At 39.2% G+C, this 22,900-nt stretch overlaps 1 protein-coding gene across 12 annotated transcripts in view; it reads left to right on the top strand.

The window, feature by feature from the left end:
- Window positions 1–19,523, top strand: part of HDAC9 (histone deacetylase 9) — a 457,947-nt gene extending 438,424 nt beyond the window's left edge. For all 12 annotated transcript variants that reach the window (XM_088065227.1, XM_088064938.1, XM_088065152.1 and 9 more), the window contains 2 exons: window positions 3,843–3,996; window positions 13,061–19,523. In XM_088065227.1, the coding sequence (XP_087921353.1) occupies window positions 3,843–3,996; window positions 13,061–13,100 (194 nt within the window). In that variant the 3' untranslated portion in view covers window positions 13,101–19,523. The remainder of the gene's footprint in view (window positions 1–3,842; window positions 3,997–13,060) is intronic.
- The last annotated feature ends 3,377 nt before the right edge of the window (window positions 19,524–22,900 follow it).

Here is a 22,900-nt window from a genome sequence, read left to right as displayed (position 1 = left end):
CAAGGAAAAGAGATGAAATTATGTTTGAAATAAAATATGTATGTAATGAAAAATGGATGTGAAACCAAAAAAAGGGTGAATTGAGAAACAGATGAACAGAAGAACTGGAATACACAGAAATGATGGCTGTTGAGAGAGCAGGTGTGGATTTAGGAACAAATATATAGTGTAAATCTGAGAACATAGTCCAGAGCTCTGCAGAATGGCTTAATTTTGCCACAGCTAGATTTCAGCTGAACTGGTACAGTCATGCAGTCCAGTGGGCTGTTCTGAAACCTTAGTCAGGCTGTTCAGAGTTTGGACTTACACACAACATTCTGCCTTTTCTTGCAGCTACCTAAAAATTTATAATTACCTCACTTTGTCTGGAGAGAGACCAGGTATTAGAAAGGAATATGCTTGGATGACAGAAAGGAGCCCTGATGAAGTTCAGTGAAGCTTTGTGATGCATATTTAGGTCTAAGAGAATCAAGTACCTGTTCAATACTTAAGAGAGTTAGGCAAGTTGCAGAGCATTAGGCTGTTGATTAGCACCCCAAGAGGTACTGAGAAAGCTTGATTTGTTTGAATCATTGCACTGCCTTTGGATATTGGGTTTGTATTTCTCTGTGCTTTTGCAAAACCTTGAAGCTACAATACTTAGAAGCTAAGAGACCACTTTTTTTTTTCTAACTAGAATAGAAGTTCTATAAATGTTTTGTATTGACAGTGATCCAAAGCTCCTTTGAAAATGTAATACATTTGGAATTAGTATTTTCCACCCATGTAATAGGCTATTTCTGAGCAATCCTGTTCAACAGCAGAATACCAACCCCAAACATTGTTTTTCAAGCAAGCCACGGTACGGCATGTGCAAATCTATGAAAGGCAGTTACAAATGCCTATAGGAGTTAGAGAAACATTCCCTTTTATTATTTCCTGGTAATAGTTGGTGCTCACACAAATCTTTGAGGGAGGCTTAAGCACATTTTCATGCTGAAAGCCAAAGCATACCTAGAAGACTGATTTGGTTTCATTGGTGTTTTCTTGCAATCCATGATTGCTCAAGTTTTGTATGAATGAAACCAGAAGTATGCTTCATTCTTTCCCTTGAGCTCCACCAAGTTCTTCTCAATGAATGTAACAGCACTGGTAAAATTTCACATTCCAGTAGGGCACAGTAGAAATGTCATTTTCAAAGATTGGAGTGGTTTGAGGCCAATGCTTTTCGACTTCTTTTAATTATCAATCCACAACATACCTCCTAACAAAGCTCCTTTGCAGCTGCGTGCTGTGATTGCCTCCCCATTCCATAAGTCTTTGCCTGCAAATCCTTTGGCTGAACACACATTCAAGGCCTGTATGTTTTGTGTACAGCAAATAAATGTTGTCCTGGATAAAAAGAAGCTTGCAAAGCTCTTCTGCTTACCCAAGGTGTTTGTAAAGTTTGTTTTCCAGTTTTAAAGAAAAACCTATCATTTTTTTTTCACAAGCATCACAGAGCCCTCTTTGCATGAGGTACCTGCTGCTACCTGAATGCTATTTCTAATTGTGACTGCTTAAACATTTCCCCCCACAAACCACAAACACGCTGCCACGTAGTTCCTTTCTCCAGGACCCTCCAGTGCAGTATATGGGCTGCCACCTGCCTCCTGGCCTGACTCTGCTCTCCCTGTCACTGAAGCCCCTCTCATAACACAGCTCTCAAACAAAGAACACCACCAATCGTTTGGGAGTGAAGGGCAGTTAAATGGGCACAGAGAGCCCACTAATATGCTCAAATTGGCCCTGAGTTTTAATGTTACAAGAAAGTCAGGATTCAGGGGGTAGCTGGTGTGCAAGCCTGTGTGTGAATGAACGAATGTGATGTAGAAATCCTCACTGATGCTGTTTTATTGTTGCTGCAGGAGAGCAACACAGTGGTAGCTGGGTACTAATATTTTATTTTATGAATAAAAGCCCTTGAAAACTCCAGCAGTGAACATGGGTTCATTTCTTTTATAGGCAAGAGGGGGTATTATTCCCATGCCAACAGATTTGATTTTTCTTGCACATCTGTTTCTGCAACAAAAACCCCACCCACTCTGTGAACATTTAGCTCATAAATTATAGGGTTTGAATTGGGTGTATATTGCAAAGCCTGACTTTTGCACATAGGATCTGTGAGAACATTTTGGAATGCTCATATAACTTTTTTGTTTGTTTTTAGTGTATTTTTTAATGAATAGAGAATATGGTCTCTGAGCACAATAATAATAGAGAATATTTTTGTCTTGTTTTTATAAAATTTGCCAGGCTACAATCATTGAGCCTACTGTTATGTGCATAACTTTTTAGCTCTGTCTTTCATGTTTTTGGAGCAAAGCCAACCTCCTAACACTTAATCTCAACTTTGTAGGATACTTAATACACTTTACATTTTATCCCCAGAAGGTCCCCGTTATTTAAAGATTCTGCTAACTACTCAAACGTGCACACTATTAGAGTTCAAAGAAACACTCTGGCCATGCTCACTGGTTGTTCTTTTAGATTGACTTGGGCTTTCATCTTGCAGTGATGTTTTTGAATAAAGACATTTTCAGACTTTATTGACAGCTGTTTTCTCACTGGAGGGAAAAGTTCATCCTTCCAAAAGCCTGAAACTGTGTTGAGAGCTGTGTTACCAAAGAGGGAGTTTTCAGCAGCCTTTCTGCAGCACAGGCAGCACCACTGCTGGCCTGGCCTCCCAGCTGTCAAAGCCTCCAGCTACCCTCTGGATAAGCACCTCAGCTCAGCCTGCTGCCCAGCTGCCAAAATCCTCCTTTTAGTCCTTGGAAAGGTCCCCTGCTTGATCCCCTCTCTTTCACAGCTGTTGAAACCCGCTGTCTAATTCCTAGATAAGTACCCTGATCCAACCTCTGCAGCAGCTGCTGAAAGCTTCTTGCTAAACTCTGAGTAAGCTCTGGTCCAGAGCTCCCAGACTTCCCAAAGCTCCTAATTCCCAGGTGTCATCCACCTGGCAATTAGTGAGTGCTCAGTGTTTTACTGGACTGTTAAGAAAAATTTATGTAAATTCATACTTCTTATGTGGTTTCCAATAATTAAACTATTTCTTAATTGCTGTGCAGTAGCAGATAATTTTATATGTTTAGGATGAGTCACCTGCTGTTATTTTTTGCATTGCTTGATGAGCTTCTTCCGTTGCAGGCAGAAATCTGAAAGTACTCATGCTTTTAATCCACTGCTGTATTTTTACATAGCAGACCAGGAATCCAGGTATCCCTTATGATACTTGGCAGCTTTCCAGCAACAGCCAGTTCATATATGAAAGTTTTAACTAAATTATTGTTCTAGTATACGCCCTGAGGTTGGAGGAGAAAGAACATCCAGGACTAACAAACCTGATTGTTCTGGCAACACCACTTCAGTCTGAGCTGGCATTTCTGACTTCTTTCCTTTTCAAGACAGTGCTGTGTGAGCACTTTGTACAACAATGTACATTTTTCTACATTTTGCTGTCTCTGCATCAACTGTGTAGCATATCAGAGCTTCTAGTTATTAACCCTGCTCTGAACTCCCACCACCTTGTGTAGATGAAGCCAACAGCCTTCCTGACAATGTGTTCATTAGTCTGTGTGTTACTCCTTCAGTTTATTACCTTCTGGGGAAGGGTGTGACACAGCTCTTGGAATGAAAGCACTTTCCAACTTGGCATTCTTAGGTTCAGAAACAGAGCTCTTCACTGCAGTCTGAAATTTCAACTGTACTGCTCACACCACAGCGATTTTAAATTATAATCACTCAGTGTTGAACTAAGTGATTACTGTTCTTGTACCACCATGCTAGCTAAAATTCCCATAAATTATTATGTGTGTTTTCCTTAGGCAAGTACTGGAAGTCAGTGGAGCCATACTCTGTGCCAGTGGATTGTGCTCTGGCCGAGTCTCAGAAGCAAGAGAGGGAGGAGACAGAAACAGTATCTGCTATGGCCTCTCTTTCAGTGGATGTTGAGCAGTGTATTCCTCAGGAAGGCAGCAGGTAAGTGTATGAAATTATTACCGAGAGCAAGGCTTTCACTCCAACCAAGTGAAATGAAGAAGAAAGGAAGACTAAGGGTTGTTTCAAAATTATCTGCTGATTGAGATACCTGGAATTTTTCATCCCTGGGTTTCAGTTCTCTCACTTAACACTAGAAGCAGAGATATTTTATGGTAACAATTTTTTGAGTTTCGTGTCTCTCTTTCTGTAATAAAGTCCATGACTAGTACAAGAACCTTATTTTCTTCCCATGTCTAATTCTTGCTACTGCATAAAAAGTGCAATATCCACATGAGATAAATAGACATGGTCAAGTGTAATCAACCATATTCTTCTCATTAGAGAAGAGCTTTTCAAATATCTTTTAGTTTTAATTTGCTAGGAAGGCGTTCAGCAAACAGCAAGATTAATTTAATAAGGATGGACTTAAATAATTATTAAGTGATACTAGACAGGCATTAAAAGTTCCTTCCCTGGAAGAAATGTGAACAGTGCCAGTATAAAACTTAAAGTAATCCTGACCAGGATTAGGGCCAACATTTTCTATGTGCTAAGATGGAGGTACACCAGCAAAGAATGAGAATTCTGGTTTTTCAGCTTGTTGTCTGCTTTTTACATTAGTGAAGATTGCTTTCAACTGCCAAATTAAGAAAATGATGCATTAAATGCTGTTGTGTGTTTTGCCAATTACACATGAAAAAAACTCAGTAGCCACTGAATATTGTGTCATCTATAATCAGAAAAGCCACTCCAGAAGTTTTTGGAGTTTCCTATTTTTTTTTGTTTTAAGGACAAACTTTCCTGGTCTTTGCCAGTAGAGAAAGACACAAAATGTAGTGGAACCACTTGGGTTCCATTATACACAAAAAACAGGGGAGGGAGGAGGGAAGATGAAAAAAAGCCTTATAAGGAGACTCATCAGCTCATCAGGCTGTGGAAAGACAGTAGAGAAAAGAGGGAGCTGTGCATAGGGACAGCAGTGGTGGGAGTGGAGCCAGAAAGATCCATGGCTCCTACGTTGTGACTGCTTCTTGGTTCATTTCTTTCCTCCTGTGTTGTGTCTTTTAATCAGAACTGAACTGATAGGCGCCCAGGGGACTAGTGCAATGCTCAAAGCTATGGATGTGTTTGGCACAACAGTGGCAACACTCATCTGTCAAAGAATTTGGGCATGGCTCAAAGGGACACACAGGGAGTAGAGCTAGCTAGTAAAGTTCACAGTATTATCATAATTACCTTTCCAATTGTACTTACATTTTAATGTGCCATGGCTATTCTTGTGCTAGGATTATTGCAGACAGCTTCATCAAAGCTTAGAAGAATCTATGATGAACACAAAATGTGTTTTAGATTTGTGACTGTGCTAATCAGTGCTCAGCTAAGGCATAATGTAGTTTTTCATATAAGTTTCTGACAGTTACAAGACACTTTTGCTAGCTAGGGACAGAAAAATTCCCACTTGTGTGTGCATAGCTCTGAAATATAAATAATTTTACTTAAATTATTGGAAATACTGCAGTCAAGCAAATTAAAGCTATAAATTGTATGGAAAAGGGCATGGTTAATTTTGTATATTTTTACATTGCTAAGAATAACCAAAAATTTTGTTATGTGACTCCACTCAAAACTACAACTACCAAGAGCAACTGCTACTCCTACTCCTACTCCTTTGAATAACACTGCACTTAATTTTTGTGCTTATTACCTACCAACTGATAACCTATGACAGTTTCTACCCATTCTGAAAACAGAATTTCAGGGTGGTGCTGAGAAACATGGGAAAAAATGGATGTACTGAAATGTACACAAGTGGAATTCATGTGGCTTCCAGATTCATTACACTTCATCAATTTTGGACTCTTGTAGGGATGAATCCATTGTGATGAATTGTTCTGTGGAAAAATGACTTCGTTTGGAATATCTTCTGTGGTGCTGCAGACTTTTGTTGGCAGCACAAAAAAAAAGCCTACGCACACATGCATCCTGAAATCTCTTCCTACATTTTTAGCTCTCAAAGAAGTCACATGAAGCCAAGTTGCCATCAGAGAGTGACAGGACTAGCAAAATTCTGTCCCACTGGATCAAAATTGATAGGTTTTCTGAGGCTTCTGAGCATTGTTTTCTTTATTTTCTTCCTGATGAATGTAAGGAACAATATGGAATCAGAAATGATCTCTCTGAAGCGGTCCCCCTGAGAGCTGGATTTTGAAGATCCTCAGCTGTGGGGAGACCTGAGAGAACCTGCCTGCACTTTGAGTGTGAATGAAAATCCATCATGGAATGTCTGGGGAGTGAGTCTGTGCACACTGCGTGCCTAGGGTTCTGTATAATTTACTTCATTTCACATAAGCACGCAATCTGTGTCAGAGGTACATACCAACACAAACAGTGGCAATGTAGAGACGAGTTCAGCTTTGCTGTTTCATTTTTTAATGCTTGTAATAAAGACCCATGCATGCAATGCCCCTTCTCCAGCCACTTCCTGTGGCAAACAGAGGGCAGCAGGGATGTGAGGAGTCATGTGGGGTCTCAAGTTCTTTTAGAAGGCGTGCCCTTCCTCCTATTGCTATAGAGGGGGCACCTTCCAAAGACCTGCTGCAAGCTTTTTCATTGAGTGTTCATTTGGGAAAGTTGTTTGTGACAGGTAGGGTGGGAGCAGAACACGAAGCACCGTAGCTGATGGGGCAGCTTGAAGGGTTCCTTCATTACACCAGGAGTCATTTTGTTTCCTCTTAATTCCCACCACAGTCAGCCAGGCTGATAGTTCTGGCCTGCAACTCCAAGCCTGTTTCACTGATTCAATGGAAGAGATCCTGTCGACTTCAGCTCTGGATAGTCAGGTCTCCAGATGAAGAGCAGCAGCAAGAGTCTCTTTGCGGGAAACTCTGGCCAGTTATGTTGGAGGATATATTGGTGTTGGAGTGAGATGACTCATTTTAAACTCAAATTTTGGGTAAAGCAGCTCTTTTCCTGGCCAACTCATATCTGACTCATTTACCACTGATGGATAAAATGCTCCTGGCTAAAGCCCATATTAAGTATTTTTATTTCTTTCTTCTCTCTTTCTTTCTTTTCTTCAAGTGACAGTGCCGATTATTTTTTTACTTGATTTTCTCTGGCAGGGTAAATGAAGAAAAACGTGAAAAGCTGCTACGCTTTCGGTGTTTTATTTTACCAAAGCATAACTCTGCATTTTAAGATCCAATTGAATCTTGATTATAGACTTTGGAAGAGTACAGCTATAGAAAAAAAGAGTTTGTGTATAGGAGAGGAAACATGTATGGTGCTAACGGGGATTTGAAGAGAGATGCAATTAAAGGAACAGGCATGCCCTATAAAACATTTCTAACTACCAGAACTTTTGTGTGTTGATAACTGTTCCCTGTGTGAGATACAGATTTAGCTGATTAGAATTTTGCTTTGGCCAGACATCTGTTTCAGAAATCGTGCTGTGAAAATATTCAGTATGCTGCTGTCCCTGATACCTTGGAGCTTCTGTATGTTTCTTCTTAAAATGGAAAAAGAAAAGGGTGTGGAGGGAGATATCGTGCACTTACTATTTTTACAGGAAGCAGTAAATCTTGAGAATGACATTTATCAGAATTTGACTTATTTGACTTGATTTATGGTTCTGGTTCATCTGAGCATAGATTTTACTCAAATGGAAATGAAAACAAAGTATAATTTTTACTCTTAGTGTTACAGAGCTACCAGTTGCAGTTTCAATCAAATTGCAAATGAGAGCAAATGTTTGAATCATGGGGTACAGCTAGCTGCCATTTAGGGTCACTTGCCATATTTGTCTATTAATTCATAAAGCTCCACTTGGCATTTCACTATTTGGATATCTACCTCAGCTGTGCTGAGTACACAGCCCATGCCTTGCCATACCCCACAGGGCTTACAATCCCCTTCAGGCTCAGGAGCTGCAGGACAGCTTTCCCAGGTCAGCCTGCACCCACCTGCACCCTTGTCTTGCCCACCTTCTTCTCATCCTTGGTGGTGGGTACATAAGGAGGAGAACCAGGAGAAGATTGGGTTGGGAGCCAGCCTTGCCCTGGTGAGTTGATAAATCCCAACTGCTGTGTCCAACCCAGCCTGTGTAAAAGCCTCGAGGATACATACACAGGTGTAAACTTTTCAAAACCTTTTTGAACCAGCTTATGCCTCTGGCACTTGGGTAGTGAATCTCACAGCCTCATCAGGCATCACTCTGTTTTTACTTATTAACCAATAAAATCACTGGGAAAGCCCTAGGTCTTGTATTGTGAGAAAGAAAACCATCTCTTTTCTTAGTCATAATCTTTGATCCATTTCTGGTTTTAAAGGCTGGAGCTTCTCAAGACTCTGTATTCCTTCTGGTATGAAAATAATTTCTTACCTTTGATGATTTTTGATCCTCTCTTTGCTTTTTGTAGTTTCTTTGAGATGGAGTAAAAGCTGCATGCAGGACTCTAGGTGTTGGGCACATTGGGAATTTGCACAAGTAGTTAATACTGGAGATGTTTTGTTTCTGTGGCTTTCTACTCCTCTGCCATTAACTCTAAGCTCTCAGTCATAGCCATCACTGTTAAAACAGTTAAAGCTGTCCTCCCTTATTTTGTGTATTCTGTGTTTGTGTTTTTTGCCTTGTTCTCCATACAGAAATGCTGTTATGGGTCTTACAGCTGAGTAGTATGGGCAATTTGGCATCATCAGCAAACATTATCACCTAAATCTACTTGTAGTCTGCCTAGTCTTTTGGACTAGGAGAATTCCTCCATGGTGAAAATTCACCGATATTATTATGCGTATCCTGCTTTTGATGTATTGTTAATCTGTGAAAGGACCTTCTCCCAACAGCCTAGGTTCTTCTGTGCACTTGGATAAAATTGTTGGAAGACCTTCTTTGCAGAGGAAAATAACTTGATCCCTCTTCCCTAATTTCCTTCATAAACTTCTAGTAAATTTGAAAGGATTGCTGTCTTTAAGTGTTAAGACCTAACTCTTACCCAAATGACTGTTACCTAAATGCTTACTAATTCCATCAGTGATTGTTGCTGCTTTCAATTTTGCCATACAGGCTTTCTGTACCTCCTGTGGTTTCCAAAAGGGGAACTGCTTTTCTTGCCTTCTCTACCTCTTGCTGAGTTAAGCTGTAGAATATGCTCAATATCTATTCCTTTAACAACATCCTAATCGTATTTCCCTGGAACTTAGCAGACAAAAATCATCTGCTCTTAGAAATTTGGCAATGTTTGGTGTATCTGTTCTAGCACTGATTCAGTTTAGGATAGTTCATCTGCAAGTAATAAAATCTCACTGACACTTCTCTAGTGAACCCAGATATAAATAGTTCATTTTGCTTTTGTGGTCTACCTTCCTTGATGCTCCTTTTATGCTTTGATCATTTCCTCTGATGTATTTTGAAAGATCTTTTTATTATTAGCTTTTATGCCTTTAATATGTTGCTCTTCAGACTTTCCTTTAGTTTGCTTCATTGGGAGTTTGCATTTAACTTGCCAGAGTTTATATTTTATTTAATTTACCTTGTTTGGCTATTACTTCCTCTTTTGAGAGTATACACGGAGTTATCTTATTCTGCTCATAAACTAGAATGGTTTTTACTTTTAGTTCCTTTCTCTTTGATCCATACTAAGTCCATTTTTACTAGGATATACACTTACTCAGGATGTCTTATATAATGTCTTTAGACACTCCCCAAATCACCTTCATGATATAGAAATGTACCTCTTTTTCCCTAGCTCTTTGCTACCAGAGGATCACTTTTCAATTACAACGATCTTCCCTGGGACAGATGAGTTAAATTAAGAACAGATTATGGCATAAAACAGCCATATCATGCCAGAAAAAATCTATCTTTTGTTGAGCAGTTTCTGCCTTGGAAACATACTTTGAATTTTTATTTTTGTGTGTGTGATACTGTAGCTAAGAGGAATCACTGTAATTCTCATTTGAAAAATAAGGTAAGACAAACATTTTTTTTTTTTTGAGTGATGTGCTGAGTTTATCTACATTCTTAAATACTACCTTTTTTAAAATTGTAGATATTAATTACTTTTAAAAATTTTCCCAGAAATAATATTTATTCTCAATAGCCACAAAACAATATTTAAGATTCACGTGTTTTGCCAGATTTTATCCATGTGGTAGGATTTTTGCCTCATCTATTTTTTTTTTTGGAAGGTTTAAGCAGCATCATTTTGTTTAGTGTTAACTGCAAGGAGATTATTTCATTCAGAATTCTACATATAGAGAGCTAAAGATGAGCACTCTTCACAGCACACCTAAGTAAAGTGAGTGCAGGAGGGCTCAGCTCCTAGGAGTCCTAGGAGTTTGAATGAGCCACAGTGAAGCCTTAGAGAAAAATCACAGTTGTGGTTCTATGACCATGACAATCTCAACTGGTGTCCTGAATTTGCTGACTGCATGGAAATGGTTTAGATCAGACCTGAGCTCACAGCTGCATCTCAAGGAACTGCTCAGAGCATACAGTATGGGATGGGGGGTTCTGCCTGTTTTATGTTTTTATGCCAACTTCCCGTCAGCTACAGGAAGACTGACTGAACTGACATAACTCACAGTGACAAAGCTGAAGTAACACAAATTTGGCCTGTCAGACTCTGCCCCCTGGATTTTTCTTTTGACAGCTTTTGATTTTGTCAGAATGGGTATATATTGATTCTCTGCTCAGTGCTATGGGACTTAAAATGTTTTTCTCGCTGTCCTTTGGCTCCAAAACAGTACCGATTCTCTCACAAAACTCTAGCCTGAGCTGTTATCTCATAAAAATGAATGTTTTTAATGGTAAACCATTGGATAAATCCAGTGACTTCTCTGACACTAATAAAATGAAGTTAAAGCATACACATAAGTCTTCAAAAGGAGACTGCGAGAGTACCCACACTGTGAGACAACAGCTGGATTGCCATGGTGCACTAACCTTATCTCCCTTTCCTAAAAGAACCTTGCATCTGGCACTTACATATAAAAATTATTATTGGTGCTTATGCTCTGGCTGGTGAGGAATGTTGACCTGTTTTGGGAATATACTGGAATATAATATATTAGAATATAGCACTCAAGATCAGTGAGGGGCACTCCTGGCCCTCAAAAGTACCTTTGTTGGTGAAAAATTTCCCAGTGAAAGAAGTCCTAAATAAGTTCCTCAATTGTACTATGTTCATGAGAGTGTCAGTCCCAGAAGTCAAACACATGTGAACAGACTGGTGCATGTACTGCTTTCCTAGGTTTTTATGAATAGTCCAAACCCCTACTCTCACTTCCAGAGCTTCATTCCTTCCTGATCTGCCAATCACCACCTGAAATCTACTGACCCATATTGTTTCTCATTTGCAGAACCTAAAAACTGAACTGTCATCTGCTTCCAAATTATCTTCTTTCCAGACAGAGCCATCAGGTTCTGGATGTTTAACAAGGGCTTACTGACCCTCTGTGTTATGCCAGAGGACTTTCAGGTCTCCCACAAGTGGCTGGAGGAGGTGGAAGTGTGTGGTCAGCACAACAGCAGCCCACACCGTCAGATTGAATTCTTCTCCTGGTGTGGGATCCTTTGTTACACCTGAGGGCCTCAGCAGCAGGCAGAGCTCCACCTCGCCCTGGCTGCTACTGCGTGCTCTGCTGCAAGGGGGGAAAAGAGGGAATGCAAGGGGGCTTCACCTCATTTCTCAGGAATGAGAGCCACAGTGGTTACTGCACATAAAAAACATCCTCCACCATGTGGTGAGAAACTAAATATTTTAGATTTATAGATTAATCATCTTTTAGAGTCAATACCCTTTGGAAAGTGATTAGTCTGAGAAACATCATCTTTTTCACGTGTCATTCACCTGACATATTTTTCAACATACTATCAGTGATCACTCCAAATCATAAAGGAATAACCTGTATAAAATAATTTAAAGATATACTGCTGATATTTTCATTGGGAAAGACCTTAATAAATTCCAGATTCAGTTAAAATTCTCTGGCTTCCTTGCTGAATAAACTATCAAAGGCCAAGCAAGCCCCCATTAATTACTTTTTTTCCATGGGATCTCATGAATTTATAAAATTATACTTTCTGAGGCATGTTTTGCTGAAGTTATTATACAGGCTTACAAGAATTAACTGGTAAACATCTCGTTTATTAATTTACATTTACTTTTCTCCCCTGATTTCAAAATTGCTTGAGGTAACTATTTTAAAGTATTTCTTAAGGCTGACAGACTGAGATAAAAGATGGTTTCTGTCCAAATTCTTTGCCCTTCAATAGTGAGGTCTCTCCATGATCTCAGAAGCTTCCCATTTTATAATTGCCATCACATTCCTCAGGTGCAGTAGCTTGTCAGATACAAGGAATTGCAAGACTTGACATCAGCTCAGCATTTGTGTCTTCATCGTTTTCTTATTGGTAGTCTTAGAGAGCTCTTCTTGCCTAAGCTGATAACTTCCCAGAGGTTCTCATATAAAAGATATATATATATATATATAAAATATGATTTGATATAATTAGCAGATACCTTTTCTTCAATAGCGATCTGCTGATCAGGTTCAGGATTTAGTCTCAAAAGTTGCAGGCAGGCAATATGCTTATGAAAACACAAAATCAAAAACTAGGAGTCTGGAGAAGAACCTCAAAGGGAGCACTCCTTGGATACTAGTGAACTATTTTGCTTTAATGGTGTGGGCCAGCTTGAAAAAAATAAATGCATGTATTTTTAGTTGCAAAAGCTTGTAAAATAAAAGTATCACAGCTATTTTTTTCATTAAATTATTTGATGCTGTTGACACAAAGCATGTACATTTCTGGACAAAATGTTATAAAATATTCTGACATATTTTAATATAAACAGGAACATTTTCGGTGATTGCTCGGATCTAAAATGTTTTTCCACTTGACATTTGTTTATACTTCCTAGGAAAGAAACTCTATTTATGGATAGCTGAATAACACAAATAAACATCTGAGAGAGCTGAAAAATCAGCTTTGATTATGCATGAAAATCTACAATGTCATTGTGTACTCTTGTGCCGTATTCTGATTGCCTGTTTATTTTTACAGAGCTGCTGGTGAGCCCATGGAAGAAGAGCCAGCCTTGTGAAGTGCCAAGTCCTCCCTGATATTTCCTGTGGGTGACATCATTGTGTATTCCCCAAAGCACCCTCAGACATGTCTTGTCTGCTTCTTGGGTGGCACAGATCAGATGAAGCATAAACACTGGGCACAAAACTCGGAATAGCAGCTTCACTTGTTCTTTGGATGGACTTGAAAGAGCCCGAAAGATTCCTTAAATGTAACCGCCACAATTCTAGAGTTACAGTAAAATGGACTTGGGGGAAAGAGCCTAGAGCATGCGTTTTTAATGCTGTTTGACCCACTCACCAACACAAATTGCGAAATAGAGTATTGCAAAATTCTACATGATAGATTATAGATATAAGAATTGCAACAGCCAGCAACATACTCTGTGAACTCCGTGAATCACTTTCTGACACTTTTTACTGGATAATTTTTTTCATACTGTGTTAAATTGTTAATAGAATTTGTTTTCTTTGCTCTGTGTAATGAAGAAAAAAAACGAAAAACAAACCCACCCTTATTTTACGTGCCATTTTTTAACCTCCTGCAATGAATTCTTAGCTGAATAAGTGAAAAGTGTTCAAATTATGATGAGGGATTTTAGCTAAAGGGAAAGCACTTCTTATTGTCCTATAAATCCCCTGAAGTGCTGTGCTTGGTGGTGCTTTATTTTCTCTTCACTATTCCTGGCCATCCCTCCCCATTTCATGTAATCTTTTCTATTATAAAAACACATTCACGATTCTCTAAAACGATCTTTTGCCTTTAAGAAAATGTGCTGTACCCTCTGTAGTTGACAGTAGCGCTCACCATATGTGCAGCAGAGATCAAGTATGGGTAGTTTTTCAAACGTGTTTTTAGTTTGTTCTGAAATGTTTCTGCGTTCTGACTCCAAAGCAGCGACCTTCAGTAACTGCGTGCAGCTCATTTGAAGCTCAGGTGTTTCTGTGGAGGTTGTGTGGGAGTGTTTTTTACAGGTCGTGATGTGAATACGAACTGATTCTTTTATGTAGTCCTGCACCAAGAGAACTGATGTTGCTTAAGAAGCTTCAAAGGGTTTAGGCTTTATTTTAGATCCCCAAGTGCAGCAAGATCTCCCTGCAATGTGACTTTAGCTGTTTAATTCCATGTTTGAGAACGTAACATAGAGTTGTGCCTTTAGCTGAAAATGAACGCTTAAACTGTTACACGTGTTGCCTTACTGTCAGAGAGAGAGAGAGAGATGGGGCATGTATGTAAGAGTACTTCAAATGAACAAAACTCTGCTACAGTAACTTTTATTTTGTTTACAACTTTCTCACCTAATGAACCCCAGGAGATATCTTGAAGTATTCAGCTTGCAGTATTTGATAGCTTGCTCAGCTTTTAAAAGCAAGCAATGTTCTTTTTTTATATATTTTCCAAATTCAAAAAAAAAAAAAAAAAAAAAAGGATATATATTAAAGCCATAAGTGAAGACTGTCATGCTTTTTATTCTGAAATCTGAAAGGAACCTTAATTAAAACAAGATTTTGGGGAAGGCCATGATATGAAAGATATGGAACAATATGGTTTCAGTTATAGGCAGACTCAAACCTGTAAATCAAAGATGAAAGATTTCACTCAAATAGAATTATATAATTCTCTTTTGTTATGCAGTCAGACTATATCTTTCATGCATTTGGGTTTGTTTACGATTAGCATTTTAATTTTAAAGACTTTTATTACTTATACCAAAGCTCTCCACGACAAGTTAGAAATCTGAGGCATGCTTTGAAAAGGGAAATCTAAAAAAAGGGATGTCATTTCCTATAATGTGAAGTAAACTTTTATTCTGAAAGGTTTACTCTGAAATGAATGTATGCCCCTCAGAAAGGGAAATAAAATTCTGACCCTCAGAAAGTGAAATAAAATTCTACCCCCCATTTACAAGCCGAAACCATGCTCGTTTTAGTAATGCAAGGAGTCCCAGCAGGCTAAATTAACTCCTGGTGTAAGCCACCTTGCCTGAATCTGGGCTGTTCTGAAGGGGTTGTTCACATGACTAAAGCAATCAGGAGCTCCTCCTGCATTTTCAGCAGACTCCTGATGGCAATCTTACTTGCCATTTACTGTGATTTTGTTATGGTCATCAGAGAAATTTCCCTTCAAGGAAACCCAGGGCTGTAGCTGCTGAGTTGGGTAATTTGTAGAGCTTTTCACATCTTGAAATCATGGCTGCAAAATTTTAATTGAGTGAATGGTAACATCATTTTAAAATTAACCCTAAAATCTGTTTGTGTCCTTAGCTTGTATGAACTTGTATATGAATTGCAACCTGAAATATGAGTTACAAGCTTTTCCAATCACAGTCTGTCTTCTGGGGTGCAAATCAGCTAAAGCTGCCTTTTTTAGCTGGAAATGCTTTTAAAGTCCCAGAATAATTTGAATTAAACCACATTATAAACTCACACTTATACGTTTGTACAGATGCAGTCCCAGGAAGATATCTAGACATGCTGTTGGTTGAAGTTAGGATCATTTGGATAAACAAGTGTGCTAATAAACTGCACACAGATTGTGTCCAGAACTCTGTTCTGACTGAAATCAACAGCAAACTCCTCTTTGATTTGATGATGGGAGATGGATCAGGCCCTGCTTTTCTTTACTCCTTTAAGTCAAGAGCACCATTGCTTTTTGATTATGTCATTCCAAGGCATCTTACGGCCCTCTGGGAAATGATTGAGTCTTATGGTGAATGTCAACACTTCCTTCAAAGCAGACCTGGGCTTTCTGAGAGGGCAGTTTCACTTGCTGCTGTTTTCTTCTCACAGTATTTTTTATTGCCATCAATAGCTCCCCATGGACTGGAGTTAAAATATCTTCCAGCAATTTTAGTCATAGTTCTAGGGAAATATTCGCATAGACACTCTTAAAAATGCCCAGTTTAAACTGGATTCGACAACAGATTGCAAGAATTTCAGAAGGATGCATGAATTGTGTGTTTCAAATGTAAAAATTCAGATTTCTGAAGAGACATCAAAGTCTCATGTCTCCCACAGACCTTTCCCACTAGTCCATAGAGATTGACACGTCTGAAAATTCAATCCCAGATATTTCAAGTTGGCTGCCAAAATATCTATGTCTGAGCTTAGATTGCATCTAAAACTGAGCTGAAATGCATAAACAAGATGGGATAAGGCTGGTTTCAGTGTGTGATTCCATGGGGAAGGTGGAGCTGAGGAGGTGGCAGGGAGTACTTGGAGCCAGGGGACCCTCTGGTGCTGGTGGTACGAGGGCTGAAGGCAGGTAGAAGGACAGCCTCCCCCCCAGGCTGCCACTGCCATTGGCAGCAAATCTTTGCCTTATGGGGGAATCCTGAGGTAATTTGCGCTCTGCTCCTGTAAATGACCAGAAAGAGAGATGCCTCAGCAGCAAGTCCCACTAACGTGCTTGCTCCCGTTCATTTTCTTCTCTAGCATCAGGAACTAAGTATTAAGCTCAGTGGAGCTTTTCTTGTATTACTATGCTTTTCTAGTACCTTTCTTGTATTCTTAGGTCCTTTAGTTCATAGTACAAACTGAAAACTAAAAAGAGATCTGACTCAAGAGATCAAGAAAATTATTTTTATCCAGCTTAAGGTTCTTATGTGGGTTGGAGTAAGAACAGTGATGAACAGCAAATCTCAGAACTGCTGAAACCTTCATGAGTGTCTTGCACTTCATTTTTGGACTCTGTGGAGGAATTGTGCATATGCTCATTTGGTTTTAATATAATTTGCAGCTTGATTATATGATCTCTTTTCAGGCAACGTTTCTAGTGGGTAATCAAAGTTCATGGGAATTTTACCAGTGTAAAGATGACAGAATTATTCCCTTTGTTTAATCATGTACCTTCCTAATTTTCTTTCAGTGCAAATGAAGCAACTAATTCCAAGCAACTAAATCTAAGAAAAGTAAAATCATTAAGCTATCTTAAATAAACATCATAAAAGAAACAGAAAATGTTATGCAAATAAAGATGGCTAAGCCTTTGCTTTGCAAAAAAAAGTCAACAACTTGCTGCAGGCTGAATATAAGTGGCAAAACAATCCCCTCTCCACTAAAAAGTGGTATTTTAGTTGGTGTCTTATCTAAGTGCAGCCTCTCTGAAAAGCTGAGAGTCATAACCAGAAATGAAATATTAGAAAGGTTTTGCTGTAGCCAACACCAGAGGTCTTGTAGAGAACAAGAATGTAGAGACTGACTAATTTTTGTAGACAGACAGCAGGACACTTTCAGGGCAATGTGTCTGGGACGAAGAATTAGAGGGAACTTTTCCAAAGGAGCTGATGGCTGTAAAACAACTAACTCCTATTAGCTTGCAGGGGCAAGGAAGTGCTCAGCAAGCATTTATTCTTTGGGAAATGCCGCTCCTTTCCACCAGCATGCCCACACTCATGCAGATGTGAACCTGGCTGGGCTATTTTCTCTCCTAAGCAGCAGCAGCAGTAGCAGCAGCAGCTTGCCCAAGAAGTTCTCAGCCTGCAGCAGACACTTCATAACATGACTGATAGGGGAAATTTTTTTTTTTCTCAGTAGTGGCCTTTCCAGAAGCATACAGTGCATGGTTGTTTTATTTTTAAAGGTCACAATAGGGCTTTGTGAACCATTGTACTTTTTTTTTTTTACAGACTCCATATGGAAGTAAAACGGAATATGTACCTGGGGAGGGGGGATGTGGTGTGTGGAACCTGCCAGAAAAGAACCTCTTTTAAATCAAGTTTCTACTGCTTGCTTTTCATCCTGGATTTGAAGAAGTTTGGGTTCTAAATTTAAGATCTTTCTTTGTCATGTCACTTGCTTTGTTTCTGTACCTGTAATTTAATTCACCCTTGTAACACATAGAAAACTATCTGAAAGAAGTCTGTTTTCTGACAGATTCCCCTTCCCTTGGTGTGGGAATGAGAATCACTTATCTTTGTCACTTCTCGCAGCAATTAAATGTTTCATTTTTGTAACAGATCCAAACTGCAGCAGTGTTTTAAGAGTACTATTTAGCTGGCTGTCTGCTGACTGTTAAAAAAAGAAATTGTGAAACTTACATTCCTCTCTAACCTCAAAAGAAACCCATTTTGATTTTAACAATGTCATTTCTTCACTTGATCCAAAAGGGTTTTGTCCCATGAGATCTTGTTACTAGCTCAGTTCTAATCATTTGTGTATCACACACTACAGAAAGTGAAGACCAAAAAGGATGGATGTTCCAGGAACTCTCAGTTATGTCTCTTCTGCACAATCCTTCATCCTGCTCCAGTGCCATGCTCTGTGTTTCAGCATGTTAGCATAGATTACAGCAAAATAGAAATCGTTCTGTGCCATCAAAGGTGCTCTTCTTTGGATGTCAATTAGTGCACTGTGAGTTGGGCTGTCATTTGTAAGGGCTGTGATTTATGACAGACATGTTTCTGTAGGGATGGTCTAAAGACAAGTGATGCATGCAAGCAGTGGCACTGGTACTGTGTGGTCAGAGGGATTCTGTACCAAGATCTCCACACATCCCCCCTTTTGTTGGTACACCTGCATGGCCAGAGGCACATTTGCAGTAGCAGAGCTGTAGGATGTCCTGATTCAAAGACCTCCTAAATCCCTCTTCTAACAGTCTTTGGGTAATATTTGAGAGGCAGCTAGAGGAGGCACCCGAACTCTGCACTCAGCCACATGAAACTGTACAAAAAGCCCAGGTAAAAGGTCTGAGCTTGCCCACACACCTTTTTCTGGTATAGAGTGCCAGTTCTGCTCCTAAAAGAGTCTGCCTGAGAGAAAATTGCCTCTTCTGGATCTATTCTACTGGCCCCATGAGCACGTATGTGTCATGTGTTAAGGGAACAGGTTCATACTCATGTCTCTTGCTGCTTAGTTTACTGCTATTTTAAATTTTATGATTGGCTTAATATTCCAAGTTAGAATGCAGTAGGAAAGCATAAAGCAATACCTGGTGAAGTCATAACTGAGGCTTTCAAAGCAAGCTTACTGCCATGGGTTTTTACAAGACCAACTTTTTGGTCTAGGGATACACAGCTGAAATGTCTATTTTTTCCTTGGGAAATTGATGTTGCTATCTGTTTCCATGATAAAAAACAGTCCTTTTGCTCAGAGCTCTGAAAGTTTTTCTGTAATTTGTCTTTCTAGGCAGAGCAGATTCTAAGGGATAAAGCATCAGTGGGACTGACCCAAAGGGCAACATTTTTAAAGGTCAATAGTAATATTTCCATAAGAGTAAAAGGAACCATTGTTATTATTCCTGATACATTTTTGTATCTGCAAGTATCCAATGAGTAATGTTAAGTAATATTGTGCTCCAGAACTTTGTTGATTATAGATATATGAGCATTGGATTGGCGTGAATTAGTCTTCAACCAAGTTGTTAAAATCCCTTTTGTTTTGTGTTTTGTATAATTCTTTGGCTATAGTCTTGTCCTAGTGTCAATAAAAGCTATTTGAAGTAAGCTCGTTCAATACTCTGAGGAGTTTTTTTTGCCTGTTTTACTTTTTAATCAGTGCAAAAAAGTGGAGCTTTGAACATACCACCCTGGTTGGATCATAGGATTCTGACTGTTAAAATATAAAGGGGGAAGTATGGTGAAGCTGGAGTGCATAAAAAAGGAACCACAAATGTTAATGTAAAAGTAATGTTACATAGCAGGCTAAAACACACACAAAGCAGAGCATTGCAGAGCTCCGGCTCTAACACCGAGCTCATATTCTATAGTTCCTTTGGCTCATTGTCCTGAGGCGTTGCAGAACACATAATTCTCCTCCCAGTGAAGCAATTTAAATAGTACATGCAGTGTTTTGAAAGCTGCAAGGCCCTACTTTGTGGGCGGTGGGGAATACCCAGCACTCTGCAGCAATGCTCTGGGCCGCGGTATTGCTCCGGCACTGCTGCCGTAAAACTCGGAATTGTTACCTTGATAGAACAGACCTGTTTTGAGAAAGGCACCCACAAAAGCAGGGGAGTGAGGAAGGAGTGTGTTTGCTGTGAGCACAATTTGATCACTTGCACATTGTCAAAAGTAGCTTGCAGATTGCAATTGCTTCTGTGTGTGGACCTTCGCGCACCTGAACTTGGAAACGGAGCAGAGAGGAGGGTAGCTGGGAAGTACAGGCTCTTTGTTTGCACATGGAAACCCCTACCTCCTGGCACGTATCCAGTGCTGCTCCAGAAGGGGATTAAAACCAAAGTGAAGCAAAACAGCATCCTATAATTTTATCTTTTTTTCATTCTTCAGAATAACACATCTTTTTCTTTCCTGGGGAAAAGGACCCCAAACCTAGAAAGACACAGCTCTATTCCATCAATAAAATACTATTTGAAAATCTGAACGTGTAACATGCAACTTTCTTGGCATATTTCAAAGAAGTTCCATGCACAGAGAATCTCAGTCTATCCAGTCTATCTATCTACTTCTCTGTTTTTCTTGTTTCCTGTGATTCCATTGTGATAAATTGCAGAGCCCTGTGATAAATTGCATTCATCATGTCTTTCTGGCTGCCTCACCTGCATTTCGTACATTAAATCCTCTCTCCTGGGTCTACTTCTAACATTCCAACCTTGTGAGAGATTCCAGCTAGACACCATTGCTGCTTTAAAATCAACCTGCCAGAATTAACCTTGCCTTTGAGAAGTGGAGTGTTTTTTTTTAAACCTTCAGACTAAAAATGCTTCTAGGAATCTCCTGTAGATGGGTGGGAGTGAATTCTTTCAGATTTCTCCTCTCATGTTTTTTCACTGTTTCCCCTGGAGATCCTCCTCCCCAGGAAAAATCTTTTTTTTCCATTGGCAGCTCTAGAAGGAGTAGCAGGAGTTGGATGGCTCTTTGTCAGAAAGGGTAAGTAATGAGATAAAGCTGAGTGAACATGTGCTGAGCCACTACTCTTCTGCCTTATTTCCTTTTCTTTTCCTTGACAAATAAAAGGAGAAGGATATTAAAATTGTGGAATTTGGTTTTGGTATGCTAGAAGTACTTTTTGTTTATTTGTTTGTTTCTTTTTAAATAGAAAAGTTTAGTTTTCACCTTTGCTGTCACGGTGCCCAGGTACAGTACTTTATTCATATAGGCCTCTTGGAGACTTGTAAAAAAAGGTTTCGCAATTCTTGTTCATAATTCCTTTTCTGGGGTTGCCTGTAAAAGGGAACAGGTTCAACAAAAACCCAAAATGAAATTCTCTACTTTACTAGAAGCTGAGTAAGGGCATGGATCCAGGATTTTGTGAAAAAATTATATTCTTAGCTTGTATTCTGCTTCTGGCTGAACTTCTCTGTCCACATATCACTGAAAAATACCCAGCCTGTTAGGGCTGTTGCGTGAATGTCTTCATAGATTGTTAATAACTGAATAGAACATTCCTCATAAGATCCTAAATTACCTCTCTTGTGGTATATTTTATGTATAAACAACATAATTTTACACCATTCAGATGGCTGTAGCATTTGAACGCCATTGTTCTTTAGCTAGCTAATTTAGTTAAAGATTAGTCAGTGATAAAGTTATTAGTTGCTATCAAAAAAAAAACCCCAATCAATCAGGGTAAAAGCATACATTACAAATATTTATGTTGCCCCAAGACAGTACAGGTTTGCTTTGCATATTCAGAATATCTACACTAGTTGTGACAGTAGCCCAGCCTAACTGCATACAATTCTGCCAGACTCTGCACAGCAACAAAGAGTAGGAAGTTAACTGCCATAATCTGCAATACTTTTTTTCTCTCTTCTTTCTATTCATTGTCTAAATTCTGCTCTTCAACTTTGGCTGTGTTAGGTAACACAGCCTCTGAAAGTCTAACATTTTTTGCTCTATTTTAGGTAATCTAGTCTTGAAAACCTTATTGGAACATCTCTAGACAATCTAGTATCTAGTCAATAGTTAATCTAGTCTTGTTAAAATTAATCTGACCTACAAGCAGGGATAAATTGGATGATTCTTTGTTCTACTTACCGAATATGGCAGGAAAAGTAACAACTGATACAAAACGAATCCAAAAACAATCCTTGATTTCTCTAATTCTCAGCTGCCTTTCCTTCTCCATTCAAAATCATGTTATAGAACTACATTTTATGTTAGCTGAAATGTAAATGTGTGTTGTCTGCCACTACATCTGATGTGTAGCAGCTCTGCCACCTGACCCAGGGAGAACCAGTCCTGGCTCCTTTAGCGCTACTGCCTGTTTGGGTTTGTACTGGAAGTCAAGTACGTAATTTAACAGCTGCAGCAACATCTGTAAAAAGAAAAAAGTGCTGAAAAACTTCAAAAATGAATATATGTACTCCAGTTCTCCTTTAAAATGTCCAACAAATTATTTCATGAGAAACATCATTACAGTATAATGTTGTCTTGCAATGAAATCTTTCCATCTTTGTTGACCTACAATAGCCCATGTTATCTGCTTTAGAGCCTGTTCCTGAACCAGAAATGTAAATCTAGAACGGGATTAGACAGCTTCATCTGAATCCTCTTTGTAATATCAAAATTTGTCCATAGCCATGGTTGCTGTCCTTTTCTCCACTGTAGGGGTAAGTAACCCTCCCTTTGCTTGATGGCACATCATGGAAGAGTGGTCCTGGTCACGGCCTCTTAGTAGAACATGCTGCTTCTTGCTGCTGCTGAACATGTCTTATATGATTTCTATGGCAATGTAAGGGCTGGTAAGGTCTGCTGAGGGTTGATCACGGCTAGCAAGCATCTGTTGTACAGAACTTTTTTTTTTTTAAAGTTAGCTGAAAAATCTTTGAGAAAAAAGTTTTAATGGTATGGAAGAGCTGACAAATGGTCAGTACTAGTACACCATGTGCAGACTAGACACCATGTCTCTTTGTCTTCCA

Source organism: Pseudopodoces humilis, chromosome 1, assembly GCF_049639895.1.
Source record: "Pseudopodoces humilis isolate 2021_Gansu_Grassland_sample_001 chromosome 1, ASM4963989v1, whole genome shotgun sequence".
Lineage (NCBI taxonomy): Eukaryota > Metazoa > Chordata > Aves > Passeriformes > Paridae > Pseudopodoces > Pseudopodoces humilis.
The sequence above is the reverse complement of the archived record's forward strand: the minus strand, read 5'-3'. Positions and strand labels throughout refer to the sequence as shown.